This window comes from Mustela putorius, unplaced genomic scaffold, assembly GCF_011764305.1.
Source record: "Mustela putorius furo isolate JIRA1106 unplaced genomic scaffold, ASM1176430v1.1 tig00000997_pilon_pilon_pilon, whole genome shotgun sequence".
NCBI classification, from domain to species: Eukaryota; Metazoa; Chordata; class Mammalia; order Carnivora; family Mustelidae; genus Mustela; species Mustela putorius.
In genome coordinates this window covers 3,338,965-3,357,239 of record NW_025421527.1, presented here as the reverse complement: position 1 = coordinate 3,357,239, position 18,275 = coordinate 3,338,965, and the positions used below count along the sequence as shown (strand labels likewise).

General features: G+C 53.5%; 1 protein-coding gene across 5 annotated transcripts; it reads left to right on the top strand.

Annotated features, from left to right (window-relative positions):
• The first annotated feature begins 9,098 nt into the window (after window positions 1–9,098).
• On the top strand, window positions 9,099–15,687 carry CD1D (CD1d molecule). 5 transcript variants are annotated; one of them, XM_045086639.1, is made up of 6 exons: window positions 9,099–9,406; window positions 11,445–11,566; window positions 11,839–12,117; window positions 12,563–12,841; window positions 13,595–13,697; window positions 13,808–15,687. In XM_045086639.1, the coding sequence occupies exons 2-6, from the start codon at window positions 11,551–11,553 to the stop codon at window positions 13,827–13,829; spliced, it is 699 nt and encodes a 232-aa protein (XP_044942574.1). In that variant the 5' UTR covers window positions 9,099–9,406; window positions 11,445–11,550; the 3' UTR covers window positions 13,830–15,687. The 5 variants fall into 5 exon arrangements, with proteins under 5 accessions (XP_044942574.1, XP_044942573.1, XP_044942571.1 ...); XM_045086638.1 differs by lacking the exon at window positions 9,099–9,406 and adding an exon at window positions 9,836–10,363 and having other exon boundaries at window positions 13,808–14,409; XM_045086636.1 differs by lacking the exon at window positions 9,099–9,406 and adding an exon at window positions 9,836–10,431 and having other exon boundaries at window positions 13,808–14,409.
• The last annotated feature ends 2,588 nt before the right edge of the window (window positions 15,688–18,275 follow it).

Below are 18,275 nucleotides of genomic sequence, written 5' to 3'. Positions count from 1 at the left end.
CAGGGTTCAATTCCAACTCAGGCACTTGGAGGCTGTATGTCACCTGACTCAGAGTTGGTCTCGAGTAATTTTACTATCTTTGTACCCTCGGTTTCTGGCACCGTGTTTAGTGCTGTCGGTTTTATTTTCTCTGAAATGTTCCCACGTTCTCTGCTCCTCTGCTATTCATGTGGGTCCTAACAAGCTAATGCGAGGGAGTGACGGGGGAAGGTGTCCGTGTCAGAGAGAGGATAGAGGTAGGAGTAGTGTGTGTGTCCCCCCACCCCACCCCCCAGTGCTGCCATTGACTGTTAAATGTGCCCAGTGTCTGTGTCATTAGGGTCAGTTGGCGGCAGTGGGGTTAAGTGTCAGCCACGTGGGGCAGAATCAGATGACAGATTAAACTCAAATATCTGTACTTGCATTTGTAGCGTAGAACCCACAAGGACAACCAAATTTGGGTGTAATGTCTGACATTGCTGCCTTAAATCAAGGGTGGATTTATTTTGATTCGCAGTCTGTACTGTAACTCAGTCATGACTTTTGTCTCAAATGAAACCATGGAAATAGGTTTCAGAAGTTCAAAAGGGGTCATTTGAAGTCCAGTTAGATCTGCTTCACAGAAGGAGTTAATCATATCTCACACTAAAGTCTCACTTCAGCCTCACATTCAGAAAAACACTTGGTTCTACTTTTTAAAATATTTTTTATTTATTTTAGAGGAGAGAGTGCGAGTGCCTGAGTAGGGGGAGGGGCAGGGAAAGAATCTCAAGCAGTTCCCCTCTGAGCCCATGTAGGGCTCGATCCCACCGCTGTGAGAGATCACAACCTGAGCTGAAGCCAAGACTGTGCTTAAGGACAGAACCACCCATGCGCCCTGCTTCCTGCAGAACCATCAAAGAAGATATTGAAGAGAGAACATACTTTATTCTGCGGTCGAGCGGGGATAACTGCACACGCTCTGCAGACACCTGCTGGTCTACCGGGGAAAGCAGCGGACTCTAGGAGGCAGTTCTGTTTGAGCTGAGGAAGCTGGTCAGCCACGGCCATGCCTCTGACGGCATCTGCTCCCCACGTCGCCTCTCCGCTGTTTTCTCCCAGCCTCTGTGGTGTGGCCCCGTTACTCTGTCACTCTCGGGGTTAAGCTGTCCCTCCCGGGTCCTTGTGGCTCAGTGTCTCACATGGGTGCTTATGGTGTCACGGCCTCCGCTGGCCTTGACCGCCGGCTCCTTCCCGCCACCTCTGAGTCTTGAGTCTCAGCCACAAATGGACGCAGATGAGACAGTAGCCGACAAGAAAGGGCATGTATCCATGATGCCTTTCACCTTCACTTCCACTTGCCGTGTCTTCTTTACCCGCGGAAGCCTTTCCTGAGCCTCCAGTCTACACTCCTGGTGTCGTCGGTGCTCAATAAACGCTTGTTGAGGGAAGAGCTGAGGGCGCGTGAAGCCCACCTCTCCTAAGTCCTGGGAAGCCTTTTTGCTTCCTTTTCCCCGTCGTTCTTCCGTAGCAGCAGGATCTGTGAAAAGTGCCTGTGTGTGTTTCTTCCAGTCTTAGTTTCCTTCTTTTAAAGTAAACGTTAGGACTCTGTAGCTCTTGTGTCAGTATGACTTGAAGATAGAATTTCCCTGGTAGAATTTCCCCGGTAGAATCGTTTCTTGCTGGTTGCACTGAAATGCAAGCAGCTTTCCTGGCAACCATCAGCGTTGAGTCATGGCCTTGCGAAGAAGTGAGGTTTGAGAGGAGGTCCCTATCTCCAGTTTGGGGGCCGTGTTCTCACGTGACCCTATTTAATACTGGGAAGTCTGACGGCTTCCCACACATCCCAGAGCTGGAGTTCAGAGTCCCCATTCGGGGTTCCGGAAGGACCGTTGTTGTGCCCTCTACTCGTTCTCTGTCCTGGCTGTATTGACTGTGGCGTGTCTCCCCAGAGATGTAGGCGTCCCAGAGACTGTCCCTCCTCCACCTGCCTGATTCCTTGCAAAACTGTTCTCTGCCACGGCCTCTGTTGTTGTCAGTGTTTCTCTACCCTTCTCACACCATGTCGAAAAGACTGCTCTGGTGGGGCACCTGCCTTCAGCTCGAGTCAGGTCCCAGGTCCTAGGATCGAGCCCTACACCGGGCTCCCTGCTCAGTGGGGAGCCTGCTTCTCCCTCCCCGCCTTCCCCTGCTTGGACTCTTTCTAGCTCTCTCTCCTAATAATGGGTAAAATCTTTAAGAAAATAAAATAAAAGACTGCTCTGGGATTCAGGAGCTGGGATTTAAATTCTTCTCACAAAACAGTTTTCCTGGAGGCATTTCGCTTTCACTTGAAAAATGAAAGGATCGGATTAGCTGGATACTGAAATCAGTCTAGCCTGCTCTGTCAGCGGGAGTCGGGCTCGCCGCTGTCCTCGTGCTGGGGCTTCCCTGGGGCTGCACACCGTGTCTTCCCAGGTGACTCGTCAACCCCACTGGAGACCCTAGCTGCTGGGAAGAGAAACGGCGGAGGAAGGGGAAGCAGGAAGGGGAAGAACAGTTTACTTAAAAGGAGAGACGCTACTTCTTGAACTCTGTTTGGAAGAGGTCCTACGATGGATTCATTTATCCTCTTTTAGGCCTGAGGGTTCCCGCTAGGCTCCTGGGCCACATGTGCATTTGAAACGCACAGAAGAACCCCGAGAAGGTGCAAGGGCATGATTAGGACTGCAAGGAGCAAGTCTTGTCGGGGGGAAGGCAGGCGTGTGTTTGGAGAAGCTGTAGGTGAGGAGAGTGCCTGTTGTAAGCTAGGCCTTCCTCCTCTTCCTGATCACGGTGACTGGTAGTGGGGAATTTTAGGACAGGGCTGAAGTCACCAGGACCTCGGAGGCCCATGTCACCTGGTCCTGAACCGAGGGAGCATTCCCGGATTCAGTGAGGTAACCTCTTCAGACGGTGGTGCTGACCTTCCCATGTGAGGCACATTGACCACGAGTGAAACAGCAGCATGTCCTGACTCACTGCTTCAAGAGACAGAGCAGATGAGAGAACCAGGGTCTTTCTTATAATTCCTGTGCACTCTCTCGGCTAAGGAGTGCAGTGGGAATGCAGGGCAGTGGAGTGATTGGCGTTTCTGGTACCTCCCCTTGATCCTACCCCAGTGGGATGCTGTTGGGAAGGGCTTCTGGGATATGGACGTGGAGGAGGTGCCTGCTGAGTGGGGACGGCTTGTGCTCCTGTCTCCTGCCCCTCGGCCTGACATCCTGGCCTCTGAAGACTCAGACACACTCGGTGCTGACACACGCACTAGCAGCTTGACTGCAAGGAGAGATCTCAAGGCAAGGGAGGCACATTCGGGGCAGAGTAGGAGACCATGTTGGTCCTCAGGTGTCTTTGGGGATACTGCTGCTTTTCCTCAAATGTCCCATGTCTTTGGTCTGGTCATGTATGTGTCTGGGGTGGAGTGGCTGGTGCTTCAGGAGAAGGAACACATGTTCTGGGCTCTGCGACCTCATCTGGTCCTGCTGGAGGCCGACCTAACCAGGAAACCCTCCTCTGTTTATTCATTATCTGTTGCTTCTTGCTCAAAGCTTCTGGGTCACCTCCTCCTCTTGCCACCAGGAGGTCTCTGCAGATGGACCTCTGAAGAAGCTTCTGGAGAATCAGCCAGGATCTTGTTTATGTTCTTGGGGTTAGCAGAACTCACAGAAAACTCATCCTTTCTCTTTATAGGCTCAGGAAAGAGACTTTGCTTCCTGTGCTTTATCAGGCTTGGCTATTTGACTATAAATTGAAGTTTTTCCCCCTCCCGTAGATTATGAAAGCAACATTTGTATATTGTACGCATTTCAGAAACTCATAAAACTGAAACAAAAGTCCCCTATTTACATCCTTATTCAGAGAAAGTCCCGGGAACATTGCGGAGATTTCTCTTTTGGTAGCTTTATCTGCACATGTATAAGAAGTTCAAATACACAACGATCTTTAATATATTTTTAATTATAAGCAAAAACGTTAAAGCTATGGCGGAGGACCAAAGTGTCTGTAGAGTCAGCAAATTAGTAGCATCTTTTGTGAGTATTTTTTTCTGTCCCTGGATTCTTAGAGAACAGCAGGGGGAACGGTGAACAGCGCCAGGCTGCCGGCACTGCGGGGCCACGCGGGACTCCGGGGGGAGCCCGGGCACGTGGAATGTTGGTGCCTGCCCGCAGCACTGTGGCCCTGGTGTGGTTTTCTGGACCCGGCGCTGCATGGCATAGGGCTGGGCCGGCCGTTCCTGTGCATCAGACACGGGATGGGCAGCAGCATGCACGGAAGCCAGGGAGACTCAGCGAGTCAGGCCTGGTGGGTGAGTGCGGCTGGCCACACAACTGCGTGCCTGAGTTAGAATGGGCCTAAAAGAGCCATGTCTGCTAAAAATAGAATGGAAGCCACATATGTAAATGAAAAGTGCCTGGTAGTCATGTCAGAAAAGGTAAACAAAACAAAACAAAACCAACAGATACGCTTTATTGTAGTATATTCAGCCCAATACACCCCAAATATGGACGTTTCAGCACGTGACCAGTACTTTTAAAATTATTCATCATGTTTTCTCATCTGTGAATCTGGGTAACAACCTTACCAGGCTGTTGTGAGAACCAAAAGAGAAAAATGAGCGTCCATAGTTCGTGGGGTCCTGGACAAGTACCCGTTCGGCAGATGCTAGGGGTGAACGGCTTACACCACAGAAGGCAGGCTCACTTCCTTAAGCTCCTTTCCCTCACTGGTTTGAACTTTGGTTGACCTGTCATGCCCCACGATTGGTCGAGGCTGTAGGTGGAACAGAAACCACCCCAAAGGGTCAGGCCCAATCTCTGCCAGAGCAGCCACAGTGTCAACCCCATTTTGTTTCAATAACTTCCACTTTTGCTGGGCAGAGCTTGGCAGGCATACGGCCATCTGGGATGAGGGCCAGAGCAGAAGGGAGCCCGGAGACAGAGCAGGGAGAAGAGGGAGGAGGAAGTAGGACAGAGGAGGGGATCCAGGGTGGTCAGGAAGGAGGGGAGGGGGAAGACGGGGCAGGGCGGGGGACAAGAAGACTGAGAGATCCCTGAGATCCGAGATCCCCGAGATCCGAGATCCGTGAGATCCGAGATCCCTGAGATCCGAGATCCCTGAGATCCGAGATCCGCGAGATCCGAGATCCCTGAGATCCGAGATCCGCGAGATCCGAGATCCCTGAGATCCGAGATCCGCGAGATCCGAGATCCCTGAGATCCGAGATCCCTGAGATCCGAGATCCCTGAGATCCGAGATCCGTGAGATCCCTTAGACAGAACTCCTGGCAAGTGCAGCTATGTGTCTGTTACAAAAGGTTTATTCTTCAAAGGCGTTTGGTTTGTGAAGTGTGCGTCATGGAGTTGTAGACCCAGTTCCTCTCCTGGAAGTCAGAGTTGTAGACTGCGAGAAGGCAGCCGTTACGACATGTTTCCTCCATCTTTTGGTGAACCTGTGAACTGTGTTCTATTTCATTGCTTAGGTTGGTTCCTGGAGCCACAGACCATAAAAGGAGAGTGCACAAGATTAGACTTTGTCACGAAACTGAAGAATCGTAGAATCAAAGACCTTATTCCACACAGTAATTTCTTTCCCAGCATATTTGGCAAATGGTCCCCCAGGTCCAGTCTGGGCCCCCCTATGTGCAGAGCTCACACACACACACACACACAATCAGACCATCTTTAATTGAATAACGCTGGGGGCTATGAAGTTGTCTCACTCTTGTGTTGCGCTACACTTTGTCTTCTGGTGACTTTCACACGTAGGGCCCAATGCCACCTGGCAAGGCCACTGGCAAGTGAATGAATGCCTGTTTCTGAAGGTCAGACCTCAGACCCTGGCTACTCTGGCTAGTCCCTTAAATTGTTCTTCATTCTGATGATTTCAGACCTTTCCCCATTTTGAATGACTCCTTCGGGGCAGGACATCCTTGTAAATGCTCTTCTATAATCCAGCTGCCCAGAACAATATCAAACCCTGTAGTGAACAATTTCCAAAACACAGTAAGGTAACAAGGACTGCCTTCCCACCCCAACACGGAGTTTAAAGACTTACAGATTTAACCCGAAGATGATAACCCAGTGAGGCTCAAACCTGCCTCAAAGGAAAAGAAACACGGACTCCGTGACAGTCAGGGTGAGTGACAGTGGTAGTTCATGTGAGTTTAAGTCCTGCTTGCACCTGGCTGCTGGGGGCTGAGGCGTTGCAGGGTCCTGTGCAAGGACAGGAGACTTGGCCTTGGTATCGTGGGAGGTAGAACTTGCAAAAGAGGTCACCTTCATAAAAAGCTGGATCCTCTAACAAGTGTAAAGTCTATGACAAAAAGCCAAGAAAGCCCTGCCGCAAGCCTTAGAAAGCTATGAGAAAGCTTGCTAAGGATTTGGGTAAAATGAAAAAAAAATGCACATGTATGTGTGTCTGTATGTATATACACACACACACAGAGAAGAGAAATTACCCCCAGGCCTGTGATATGTACTGGCTAGAGGCCTTGCCATTTGTCGTCTGCCTAGACTATGAGACACACACTGAGGAGTGACGTAAGAGCTCATCCGGGGCCACTGGCATTCCAAAGAAGTTGTCAGAAGCAAATGCAAAACGGTTCTCCATAAATTTCCCTCAAGGTCTAGGTCAGATGGGACTGTCACAGGGAAACAATTATAAAATATCAATGAAACTTTGTACGATGAGGAGGACATAAGACATATACGGGTTAGTTGTCAGCAGACACAATAAGAAAATTCACATCCCAAAATTGCAGATAGCAAAATAAGGTAAAAGACATAATAATAAAACAAGTATGCCAAAAATGTTAAAAGAGGTAAGAAAAGGGACGTGTGTGGAGAAACCCTCATGAAAAGAACAGCATGCTAAAAACAGGAGGATTTTCTAAAAAATCAAATAAATCTTTTAGGACTTAGCAACTAGTCTCCAGTATGAGCACATCAACAGAAAAGTTAACAGCTCAACAGAGATCATTGAGTTAGTGAAGCAGAAGGTGGCTCCCCAGAAAGGACCCAGATGTGCGTGAAGAGAGAGACAAGGAAGGAAAGAAAAACCAGAGCTGAAGAGATGCGGGAGAGTCAGGAAGGCCAGGCTGTAAAGGCTGTGGAGAGGCACCTCTGGAAAAGATAATAAAGGAGAGGATTAGAAACTAAAGAAATAGATGAAAGTGTCACTTAAAGAAGCACGAGTACTCCCAAGCTGATGGCCCCAAACCGTTTTCAGTGTGGGCTCCTTGCAGACACCACTGCCGTGCACACGTGTCGGTGCATGTGTGTCGGAGGGCATGTGTGTTGGTGAGCACAGGAGCGCAGGCTCACAGGGGCGGGCGTGCACGATGCCCATAAGGTCACGATTCACTGCGCCTTTGCAGACCTGATGTGGGGCTCTTTGAACTTAATTTGTGGTTTTGTGACCCTGCTGTATGACTGTAGCACACGGAGCCCAACTCTTTGCCCGGGGAGCATGTCAGGAGAACATGCGTGAGGTGCCCACTTCCCCCCGCCTCCCACTGTCTCCTTGGTGCTGGTCATTGCGGTGCCACCTCGATGAACACTGAGCAGTGGAATCACGCACTTCTGTCCTAATTTCCTCTTCCATTCTCCCTGACCACCTTCTCTGCCGCTGTGTCTCTTGGGCTCACATCTGTATTCACATTCCCGAGTTAGGTTTGACTCTCCCAGGAGAGCAGGATTCTCGAGTATCTTCGGGCTGAAGTTCCCACGCTCCCTCACCCTCACCTACTTCCCCAGACTTCGTCCCTCACCACACCTCCCCAGCACATTCAGGGGTCCCCCGGGGGGAATACGAGGAAGGTGCAAAGTACAGTGCAAAGAACACGATATCTGGGAAGAAGACACCTGAGTTGTGGTCCTAGAGTCAATATTTATGAGCTGATGAAAGGTAGTGAAAATCTCTTTTGTGAAAATCATTTTGCCCAGCAATAAAATGCGCATTAATACCACCTATCTTCATTTTTTGGAAAAATACTTGAGTGCCTAAACTGTCCCAGGGAAGACTCTAGGTGCTGAAGACAGCAGAGAACAAAACCAACAAGAGACCTTTTGGGGTCTTTACCAGGATTCAGTAAGATACTGCTGCAAAGGGCTTAGAATGCTTGCAGGCTTAGAAAATGTGCTCAGCAATATTTTTGCATAATATATACTGAGTATCTACAATGTTGCAGTCAGTATTGTAGCCCCTGAAGATACAGTATTGATCAACACCAGGGGCAAGAGGTGAGAGCATGAACAAGCAAAATAAATGAGTCCTTTAATTTCAGAAAGCCCTGCGCTTGCCCCATTCAGGAGCAATCAGTCAGTGCAAACAGAAGCACCTGGAGATCGGTGGGGAAGTTTTATTTCAGAAACTTAAGCCAAGGCAGCCACTTGAACAGTAATGCCAGGTGTGGAGGGACAGCTGAGGAAAGCAGCCCGCTGCGCTGCGATGTGGCCCAGGGTGCACAGGAAACCCGCCTGAAGCCTGCAGGTTGACCAGCCGTGCTTGGGGACATCTCTTCCTCCCCTAGGAATCGGGTTCTGGTAAAGCCCTCAGATCCTGGGCTTCTGATAATGACTCCATAACTAGTCTTCTTTGTGGCTATCGTTAGCCAAATCATCTGTAATTCTCTGATTCTACTCCAAACTTACTCCGATCTTAGACATTTCTACTCTTCTCCAGCTGTGCTGTCCTAGGGTCACACACCCACAAGGTGGGAAGAAACCGCTGGAGTCCTGTCATCGCCGCACCTCCGAGTAGGGGGTGGCCCCTCAGAAGGCGGTCCTGAGGAAACGAAGTTCTGCACCGGGGTCAGCAGATGGCGATTGGGGTGCCGGCGCACGTCCGCTTCGGTCTGTCTGCTTACGGACCCGTTACAGGTAATGACCCCGCTAGCAGTTGTGACGGCGAGTAAGCAAAATAGGCTATGTGGAAGCACTTTGGGAATCCAAAATGTTCTAGAAGTGAGGGCAGGATTGATCCAGGGGCATGTATGGCAGCCAGCTCCTGGCACTGGGGGAGCGCTCTGACCCCTTCTCCCAGGGACACCTGTGCCCTGCTTTAAAAAGTGACCTCACCATGAGGGACCCAGCCTTGCTCCTGGCATCCTTTGACTCAGTGAGTCTCCTCCTGAAGGGAGTGGCTAAAGTTGTCATGGCTAAAAGCATCTGATTCAACCGACCTTTGGAAAATTCGTTGGTGTATCTCCATAACCCCAACATCTGAAGGTTATACTCCCTGGCTTTTGTTTCTGATTAGAAACAAACAAACAACAACAACAACAACAACAAAACCAGGTCTTGTTTTTAGTCTGAAAGGATGTTATCAGAAAATTTCAGGATGCCGATCAACTAAACAGAACTTCCCAAGTTTTACAGGAAGTGGGACACTTGGAGAACGCCGGTGAGGCCCTGGCTGTGACTGAGCTGTGAGTCCTACAGTTGTTCTTTTGACTTCTGCCCCCCAGTCCCCTCCCACCTGGGCCTCCAGCGATTTCGTATCTTAATTTAATCATGAACCACTTACTGGTAGCAAAAAAAATTTTTCTGTGTGATCTCCAAGTGTTTTGGGGCCACGCTGAGCACACAGAGGAGGACCAGACGTAACCTCTTCTCCTCAAGGACTCTCCCTGTACTCTGGCGGGGACCTGGGAGGGCTGGCAGCGACAGAGCTCGCCTGGCCCTGTATTTACCAACCGATGTGTGCGGGGGTGTGGGTGGGGGGTGACGAAGCTGGCAGCACGGGAGGAGCCCCGTTAGGGCCGACCTGTCTGCCTTTGTTCATGCAGGGGGATCTGGGAAGTCCCCCTGAGAAAATGACGTTTGAACAGAGATCTGGGTAGGAATAACTAGACTTCAGAAGGGGGTGAGGGGAGGAGAGAGTCTAGAGCTTTCCAAGCAGAGGGAACTTTGTGCAAAGATGTCGGGCAAGAAGAAGCTTTGCATGTTGGAGGAACTGAAACCCTGGTGGTGGGGCTAAGGCACAGAGCAGGGGAGACTAGGGTGGGGAGGGAGACAGAAGGGGACCAAGGTCAGGTCAGGCCAGGCATCAGCCCGTAGGCCTTCAACCTCTGTGGTCTCTATCCTGAGAAACCCCTGTCAGAAGATGTGGCAGGTTAGGGCAGCGGAGGAGGTGGAAATGTAGAGAAGGGGACACACTGGAGAGATGTTTCCGGAGAGGTAGCCTAGAGGAGTTGCCCAGGATTTGGATAAAAGGAGTGCTGGGAAGGGGGGTATCAGGGCGCAGTCCAGGTTCTGAGCCGCCGAAGAGGGGCACTGGCCATTCTGAGCCCCGCCGTCCGGATGTTCGTCCTCCGTGTGAGCCCTGGGGCCGCCCGTCGGGGTGCACACCACAGTGTGGTCTAGTTTCCCGAGCAGAAGCTCAGGTCTGGAGAGTGAGTGGGGAGCTGCAGGAGACAGGGAGCTGGCACAGAGGCAGCGGGGCTGAGCCGGGGTGAGTGGGAGGGGTACCCGGAGATGCAGGAGGAGAAGGAGGGGCTGGGGACACCGAGGGGGGTGAAGGTCAGAGGTTAGAGGTCAGGGTGCCTGTGGGGTCAGGGGGATCAGAGATTCCAGGAAGATGGGGGCGGGAAGGTCCGAGGTTGGAGGGGGAAGTGGGGGCGGGGATCAGGCTTTTGTGGGGTTCTCGGAGAAAGTAGGGGGAGCATAAGAGGCTGAAGGGGAGGGTGGAGAGGGGAGATCAGAGATTGTGCGGTAGAATGGGCCGGGGGGGTCAGAGCTTGCTCAGGGGAGGATGGGGGGTTCAGACTTCTGAGGGGCGGGGGTGGAGCGCGGGGGTGGGAGGGTAGAGGTCGGAGAGGGGGCATAGGGCAGGGGAGCAGAGGTGGGAGGGGGACCCTGGGGCGGGGATCAGACTTGCGGGGTGGGGCAGCGAGGATGGGGCGGGGTATCAGCTTGGGGGGAGCATAGGGAGGGTCCAGGAAGGACTGAGACAGTTTTGGGGCGAGGGGGATCAGAGGTGCGAGAGGAGGGGGCAGACGGAGGTGGGAGGGTCGGGGGCCAGGGGCGGGGCGACCAGAGGTCCGCAGGCTGGCAGACAGGCGGGACCTTTCCGAGTCCGACCCTGGCGCCCTCAGGTGGCCTCAGTCCCCGCCGCTCCGGGGGCTCCCCCAGGTTCCGGGAAGTCCTGGGGATCCGTGGGGCAGCGCGCGCCGGGGGCGCCGGAGACCGACGGTCCCGGCGCCTCCCGCGGGACGCAGCCGGCGCCCCCGCGCGCGGGGAGCGGCCCCCGGTCCGGAGCCCGCGTGGCTGGTGGCTGCTGTTGCTTTGGTCGCTGCCGCTGGCCTCGGGCGAGCTGTGCGCCCCGCTGGCGCGCGGCCGGCTGCAGTGCCTGCAGGTGTCGGTGTTCGCCAACCGCAGCTGGGCGCGCACCGACGGCCTGGGGCGGCTCGGGGAGCTGCAGGCCTACAGCTGGGCCGACGGCTCGGACGCCATCCGCTTCCTCAGGCCCTGGGCGCGGAGCGGGTTCAGCGAGCCGCAGTGGGAGCAGCTGCAGCAGATACTGCGGGTGTACCGCCGGAGCTTCACCAGGGACGTGCGAGAATTCGTCAAGATGCTGCGGCTGGACTGTGAGCCGGGGGTGGGACCCGGGGCCGGCGGGCGCTCTGCCTCCCCCTCCGAGACGCCCAGCTCCCGTGCGCGCGTCTCCGGATCCCCGCTTCTGCCCGGGGCGCTCCCCACCCCTGACCCCGCACACTGCCCCCGTTCCTCCTGCCGCTGGCCCCCCACTCCTCTCCCGCGGCCTCGGCGTCCCCAGGAGAGCGCTGACATGCATTTTTCCTCCTCGGCCCCTTCTAATCCGTTCGGCCCTTCTTTGGTCTTTGGCCTGTCCCCTTCTCAGATCCCTTTGAGATGCAGGTGTCTGCTGGCTGCGAGCTGTGCCCCGGGAACACCTCGGAAAGCTTCTTCCATACGGCATTTCAAGGAAAAGAGATCATGAGTTTCCAAGGAACTCATTGGGTGCCAGCCCCCGATGCCCCCTCTTGGGCAGGCAGGGCCACCAAAGAGCTCAATCAGGACCAGGGGACCAGACAGACCCTGCAGTGGTTATTAAACGACACCTGCCCGCAGTTCCTCAGAGGCCTCCTGGAGGCAGGGAAGTCGGAGCTGGAGAAGCAAGGTGAGCCCGCCTCTCTCCCCCCTGCCCTCCACTCCTGCGCTCTGGCTGGTTCTCCCCCTTAGACTTCACAGCCCTTGGATCATCCTGGGGCCAGAACTGCTGAGGAAGGCATGGGCGAGGACTGAGGGTCATCCCACAGACATTAACTGAGCCCCGACTGGGTTCCATGAACTGAATTAAATACACACTGGGTCAAACAGGGTCTCTGCGGAGGGGAGGCTGGGAACGCAGAGGCTCAGTTACAGGCATGTTTGAAACCCTTGCAGAACACAGGGCGCTCCAGGGGCCAAGCAGATGCTCTCACGGGAGCCTGGGATGGGGCGTCAGGGAAGGCTTTCCTGCAGAGGCCAACGCGAATGGACAGTCACGGGCTCCACCTCCAGAGGGGGAGATGTGGGCTGCAGAGTTCCGGCCTTGACACGCCCCACTTCCTTATCGGACACAGTGAAGCCGGAGGCCTGGCTGTCCGCCGGACCCCCTCCCGGTCAAGGCCGTCGGCTGCTGGTGTGTCACGTCTCCGGCTTCCACCCGAAGCCCGTGTGGGTGATGTGGATGCGGGGTGAGCAGGAGCAGCAGGGCACCCGGCGAGGCGACGTCCTGCCCCACGCGGACGGGACGTGGTATCTCCGAGTGACCCTGGACGTGGCGGCCCGGGAGGCGGCCGGTCTGTCCTGCCGAGTGAGACACAGCAGTCTGGGAGGCCAGGACATCGTCCTCCACTGGGGTGAGAAAGAGCTGGGGCCTGTCTGGCCATGGCGGATGTGGTCCTCAAGCATAGAGGGAGGCACTGGCCATGGGGTGGGTTTGGACACACACAGGATAGAAAAGTTTCCAAAATGACACCCCCCCCCCCAAACCAAGAGGGTTAGAAGAGGGAGTTTCAGATACTGGAAGGAGGGGTATTGAAGTCTGAACTCAGAAAGGGTTGAGATAAACGACCCATATATAAGAAAAAAATAAACCCAACAGTTCACAGGTCTGGAAGCTGCTGGTAAATAAATAGTCCCCAGAGAGCTCACCATGGATTGTGGAAAGGCTGAGGCTGGGGGCCGGGGGAGCAAGGCAGTTGCCGGGTCCTAAGTGCTCCTTGACTGCCCAGCATGGCGTCCACTTGTCCCCGGCTCCTCTGGGACAGGTGCCATCCTCCTCATTTACTGTCGAAGACGTGGAGACGGAGCGAGGTCAGGCTCAGTGCTCTCGGTCTCATGGGCGGTGGAGAGGGGAGGAGCTGGGTCCAGGCTCAGGTCCCCGTGGCTACCTGGTTGTCCTTCCTGTGCTAAACCACTGTGTGCGGAAGTGAAGGGGCCCCGGCCCCCAAGCCCTGAGACAAGAGGGGGCCTCGAGACCGCCGAGGAATGGGAGTGGACACTCCACCTGCGGGAGGCAGCGAGAGGCACCCGTGGCACCCTCCCATAGGCTTAGACCATGGCTGGGACTAGGGAGGGTCCTGGGCTGACAGCCTGTGTTCTGCACGCAGAGAGGAGCCTCTCCTCCACGTGGCTCATCCCGGTGGCCGTCCTGGGGTCCCTCCTGATGAGTGGATGCGTTGGATGCTTAGTCTTCTGGTGCAGGAAGCGTGGGTAGGTCTCCCCTTCCCAACCGCTCCTACCGTCAGCATCTCCCCCTTTCCTCATTCCTCCAGCCCCTCGCCCGTTCCCTTAACATTCTCTCCCTTCCTATACTCTCGCAGCTCCTATCAAGGCATCCTGTGACTGTGGTCGCTGCACCTGTCTGTCTGGGACTCAGGACCCCAGCTGCTCAGGAGGTCAGCTCAGCAGCTGAGGTTGCAAGGAGAGGTGCCTTGAAGCAGCAGAGAACGCAGGGCAGCTCTCATCACATCCTTTAAACATTTTATCTAAGACGGCTGAGGTTCTTTTTCTGTATACTGCAAGTTTATAAACTCCTATGGTTCTGTAAAAATAGACATGCAAATGTCTGGGGACAGGCAGATACAGGCTGGGGTGTGATGTCGTGTGTGGTCACCATGTGGGTGGTGTGATCTGCCGTGAGCTGGGAAGTGCCTGCCCCTGGGAAAGCAGGTCCAGCTGTTGCCAACAGTCAAGGAAGAGCGACCAACAAAATGAGTGAGTTTCTGAAAATAAGACCCTGGCTGGGCTGCAGTCTACATTTTTCAAGAGAAGCAGATGTCTGGATTTTCGTGTGAGCATGCCTGATATAGGACTGTGCACTGAAGCTTTTACGAAATGTTTGGGACACCCCAGATACATCCATCTCTGTTTCTTGATGGCCATGTGGGGGCTTCTTGAATAAAAGTTGGGCCTAAATGACAAATTGGTAGTTTTAGGGCAGGGTTTCTTCTGTGAATTTGGATTTATAAAGGGGGGCATTTTCTTCTTTAAAAGAAAGTTAAGTTGTAAGGAACAGATGTTTCTTAAGATTTTATTTGGTGTAACTGATTTATAAGGAGAAATCATAACGTATGTCTATTAGATAGGACAAAAGTTACTCTGGGTAGGGGAGTTTCAAGTGACCAGTTGCTTTTTTCACATCGGAGGAGGACAGTCATAAGGTGTCTCGGCAAACAGGCTTCCCCACTTACAGGTCTTCAGTGGGACAATGCTCCGAAAGGGGTGAAGCCACTTGGGCAGGTGTGGGCTGCACAGATCAACACCAGCCGTCTGCCCTGTTCCTAGTTAAGGATCCTTGAACATCCAGAAAACATGGGACTAAACCTTCAGAGAGTCTTTGCTTAAGAAAATTAAGATTTGGCCTCACTGGTCGAGCCTCGGGTGTGGGTGAAGATCTTGCCAGTTCCTGAACCGGTGGTTCCCAACTGTGACGTCCTGACCAGCAGCCTCAGCACCACTGGGAACTGGCACATAGTCTGGACCCTGTCTCAGACCTCCTAAATGAGAAATGGGAGTGGGGCCCCGTGTGACCTGTCTGGTGTTTCAGGCGCTGTGCTTTGGGTCATGCGGGGCTACAGATTCCTCCGAATGGTAAGTGAAAGTAACGGCCTGGGTTTTTCAGGGAAGGCTTTCTGGAAGGGGCACTGACCCAGGACTTGGACAGGTGGTGAGGAAACCAGTGCCCTGGCTCTAGACATCAGAGTTCTGGCCTTGGAGTCCGTGTCCTCCTGCATCAAGTGGAACCAGGAAGCAGATCCTCAGTCCGGCCAGAACCGGCCGCTGCCCTGGTCTTGGACGGCCCCCAGGCCTGGGAACTGGGAGAGATGCCTTTCCATTGTTCGTCAGCCGCTCCTCGGACGGCTTTTGTCAGTGCAGCCTGCGCGGGCGGAGACGATGCTCTCACAGAGGGTAGGGAGCACACGTGTGCTGTGTGTGGCTGTCTGCAGTGCCTTCAAACCGTGGGCCTCTTACTGTCTTTGGTGTCTCCCCACCTCACCCCCCAAGCCATGCTGTTCAGCTTAGCTTCCTCCAGCAGCATCCGGGCTCTGAAGCCGACCCGACAGGCTGTGTTCTTAGGGCGAGAGTGGTAAACACCCTTCTGAAATCGTTTTGGAAATGCTTCAGCATGGACTTGCAGAAACTCTGGGTCTTTTTAAAGAAATTGATTTATTTTGGAAATAAAGTCCTGTCTCTGGGAAAATCTGTCTTGTCTTCAAATCCTCAGCCCAGAACATCTCAGGAAGCCCTGAGAATTCATTTTAGACTGTTGACACTCTCTTCGTCCATATCTCTTCGTTATTTAGGGCCAGGCTGCTTGTCCCTGCGCTCCAGATTCGTCCTTCTGTGCTCGGTGACAGGTGACAGTGGGTGGAATTTCTCTGATCACTTCTTTAAAGTTAGCATAGCTTTAAGCTTTTTCGGTTGAGGGCCCTAGAGAGACACTGCGGGAGGAAGGGGCTCTGCTGCAGTTTCCAGCTACTGCATGACCGTGGCTGGGGGTGGCAGGTCTGCAGAGTGGGCACAGAGGCACCCGGTGCACTGTGGTCCCAGCCATGTGCCCAGAGCTCACGGACCCTGGTGACCTTGGAGCTTCAGCCTGGCCATAGTCTTCCCATGCCCTGTTGATAGGGACACTGGCACCTCCTGCTCCTGCTGGTGCCCCTTCCCTCGGCCAGACCCTCACGTGGCCTGTGCTCGGTCCACCTGGCGCCTGGAGGTTTCCTCTGAGTGCAGTCAGTCCCCGGGCTGAGGTCTGCAGAATTGCTCCCAGCTCATCCAGTGACTGCAGGCCAGCGCTGGCCTGGACGAGCCTGCGAACGTCTCTGCTACACCTTCTCCAATGAGGTGTGACCCCAGCCTTGGGGAAGGGTTACCTTTCCAGGCATGGTCCTTCTTGTATATTCTCCCCCAGCCCTGGAGTTTTATAGAATTTTGTTTTATCTTCATTATTATCTTATCATAGTTCACAAATTCTACTCAACCTCTTCTGCTTAGCTTATTGTTTGGTTTCTGCTTCCTAATAGGACCCAGGTAGATGCACGTGGGTGCGTCTGTGACCCTCCCGAAGCACTGGTGAGTTTTACGGGGCTGTGACTCAGATTTACTTTTGTTCTCCAGTCTGTGGCATCGGGTCGATGCCCTTTGCCGTGAGCTGTAGCTTTTCCTCCCAGAACTTTGACTCGATGTTCTTTGCCAGGCCATCCTCAGAAGTTTAGGGTGTAACTGAGAGGGGCTCTCAATAAGCCAGGGCAGGTGTAACCTGGGACAGACGCTCTGGTGACTGTTTGCTGTTTGTGCTGAGCTGGGGCTCAGTCCTGGCTGCTGTGCCTCTGCTTCTGGGCCGGGCCTGTGTTCCGAGACCAGGCATACCTTTCCACACCACTGTCACTTCCCCGGCTCTCTCGTCCCCTCGGTCTTCCCTTGGCTTCTGGGCTCAGTGTGGCTCCTGCTCAGTGATGCGGCACGAAGAGGCTTTACCCTCTTCATCTTCTTTTTCTGAACTCAGGCTGGGTTTTCCCATGGCTTGTATTTTCCTTTTGCTGATTCTTTTGAACCATCCCTAGAGGGGCTCTTCCACATTTTTGTGCCCTGGCTTTTCACCCTGCATTGAGCTATTTTTCCTATTTTCTTGTGAAAGTCGGGATTACCCCAAACAATTTCCACATCTTCCTCCTTCCTGGCTCACAGGGTGAGTGATTTTCCGCTCATCCCCTTCTGCAGGGAGATGTCTGTCTTTGCTAAGCCAGAACCTTCCATCAGGGGTTTGCTTGGCACAACCCTGGGGCTCACGCCGGTGTCTTGCCACCCACAGTTTCTCCACGTTTAGCACACCACTGTTCACAGACAGCCGGTGACGTTTACAATACAAACACAAAATTTTTGCCTGTGGGCAAAAGCTCCTCTTTTTGAGAAATCTTGAAGTTCTGTATCTGGATAATATTTAACATTTTAACATATGTCTGAATTTCTTTCCTTGATACTTTGTTTTTCATTCTTATCCATGTAAGATATGTGGCGCATTTCTGTATGCCTCGGGGGAAGAATGTGGCAGAACAGAAAACAGAATCTCTAGCTTATGTTTCCGAATGTTCGGTGATGGAAGACAGAACAGGATGTCAAGCCTAAACAGAACATCCTCACGAAACAAGAAGATCTTCCTACGCCAGAGCACAGTGTTTCTCCGGGGCAGAGAGGTGTGTAGGGGCTCTAAATGCAGACGACACCTGTCCCCTCACGCCTGGCAGTATTCCCAGGGAGGCAGCAGCTCCCAGCATGGTGGCACTCCCGGGCAGCGGAGCAGGGAAAGCCGAACAAAACTTCATGCTCATGTTTGTGGCACAGAAATGTCAGAGAGTGCGCAGGGTCTGTGAGGCTGCGCAGGAAGCGAGGTGAATATCTGAGCAGTGACCTGTGTGGTTCAGTGGATGAGCGCCAGGGGCTGTTGGATTAGAGTCAGGACTCCAGGGACTGGGGCAGAAACCGAGGAAAGCTATGGTTACACCTCCCCGACCACAGAGTAGAGCGATGCTCAGACTTAGAAGTTAGAGGTTAACCAATAGAAACTGAAGAAAGTGCTATTTCTTGCCCATTGAATTTATAGTCTAAGATTTACACCTGTTACCTGCGGGTTGCTGCGTCCTGCATAAATGATAGCCCTTAGCACTGGATCCGGTGCATGTAGAGACGGGAGACGCGCTGGGACTGTGCTGCGATGCTTCATTGGCAAGTGGACACACGGAGACGTTGGGTAGAAGAAACAGAGGGTCAAAGTAGCCTTGTTAGAACTTC

Coding starts and splice junctions, on each gene's coding strand:
- CD1D (XM_045086639.1), top strand. Junction 12,842..13,594: donor GGACATCGTCCTCCACTGGG/GTGAGAAAGAGC, acceptor TTCTGCACGCAG/AGAGGAGCCTCTCCTCCACG. Junction 13,698..13,807: donor TTCTGGTGCAGGAAGCGTGG/GTAGGTCTCCCC, acceptor ATACTCTCGCAG/CTCCTATCAAGGCATCCTGT.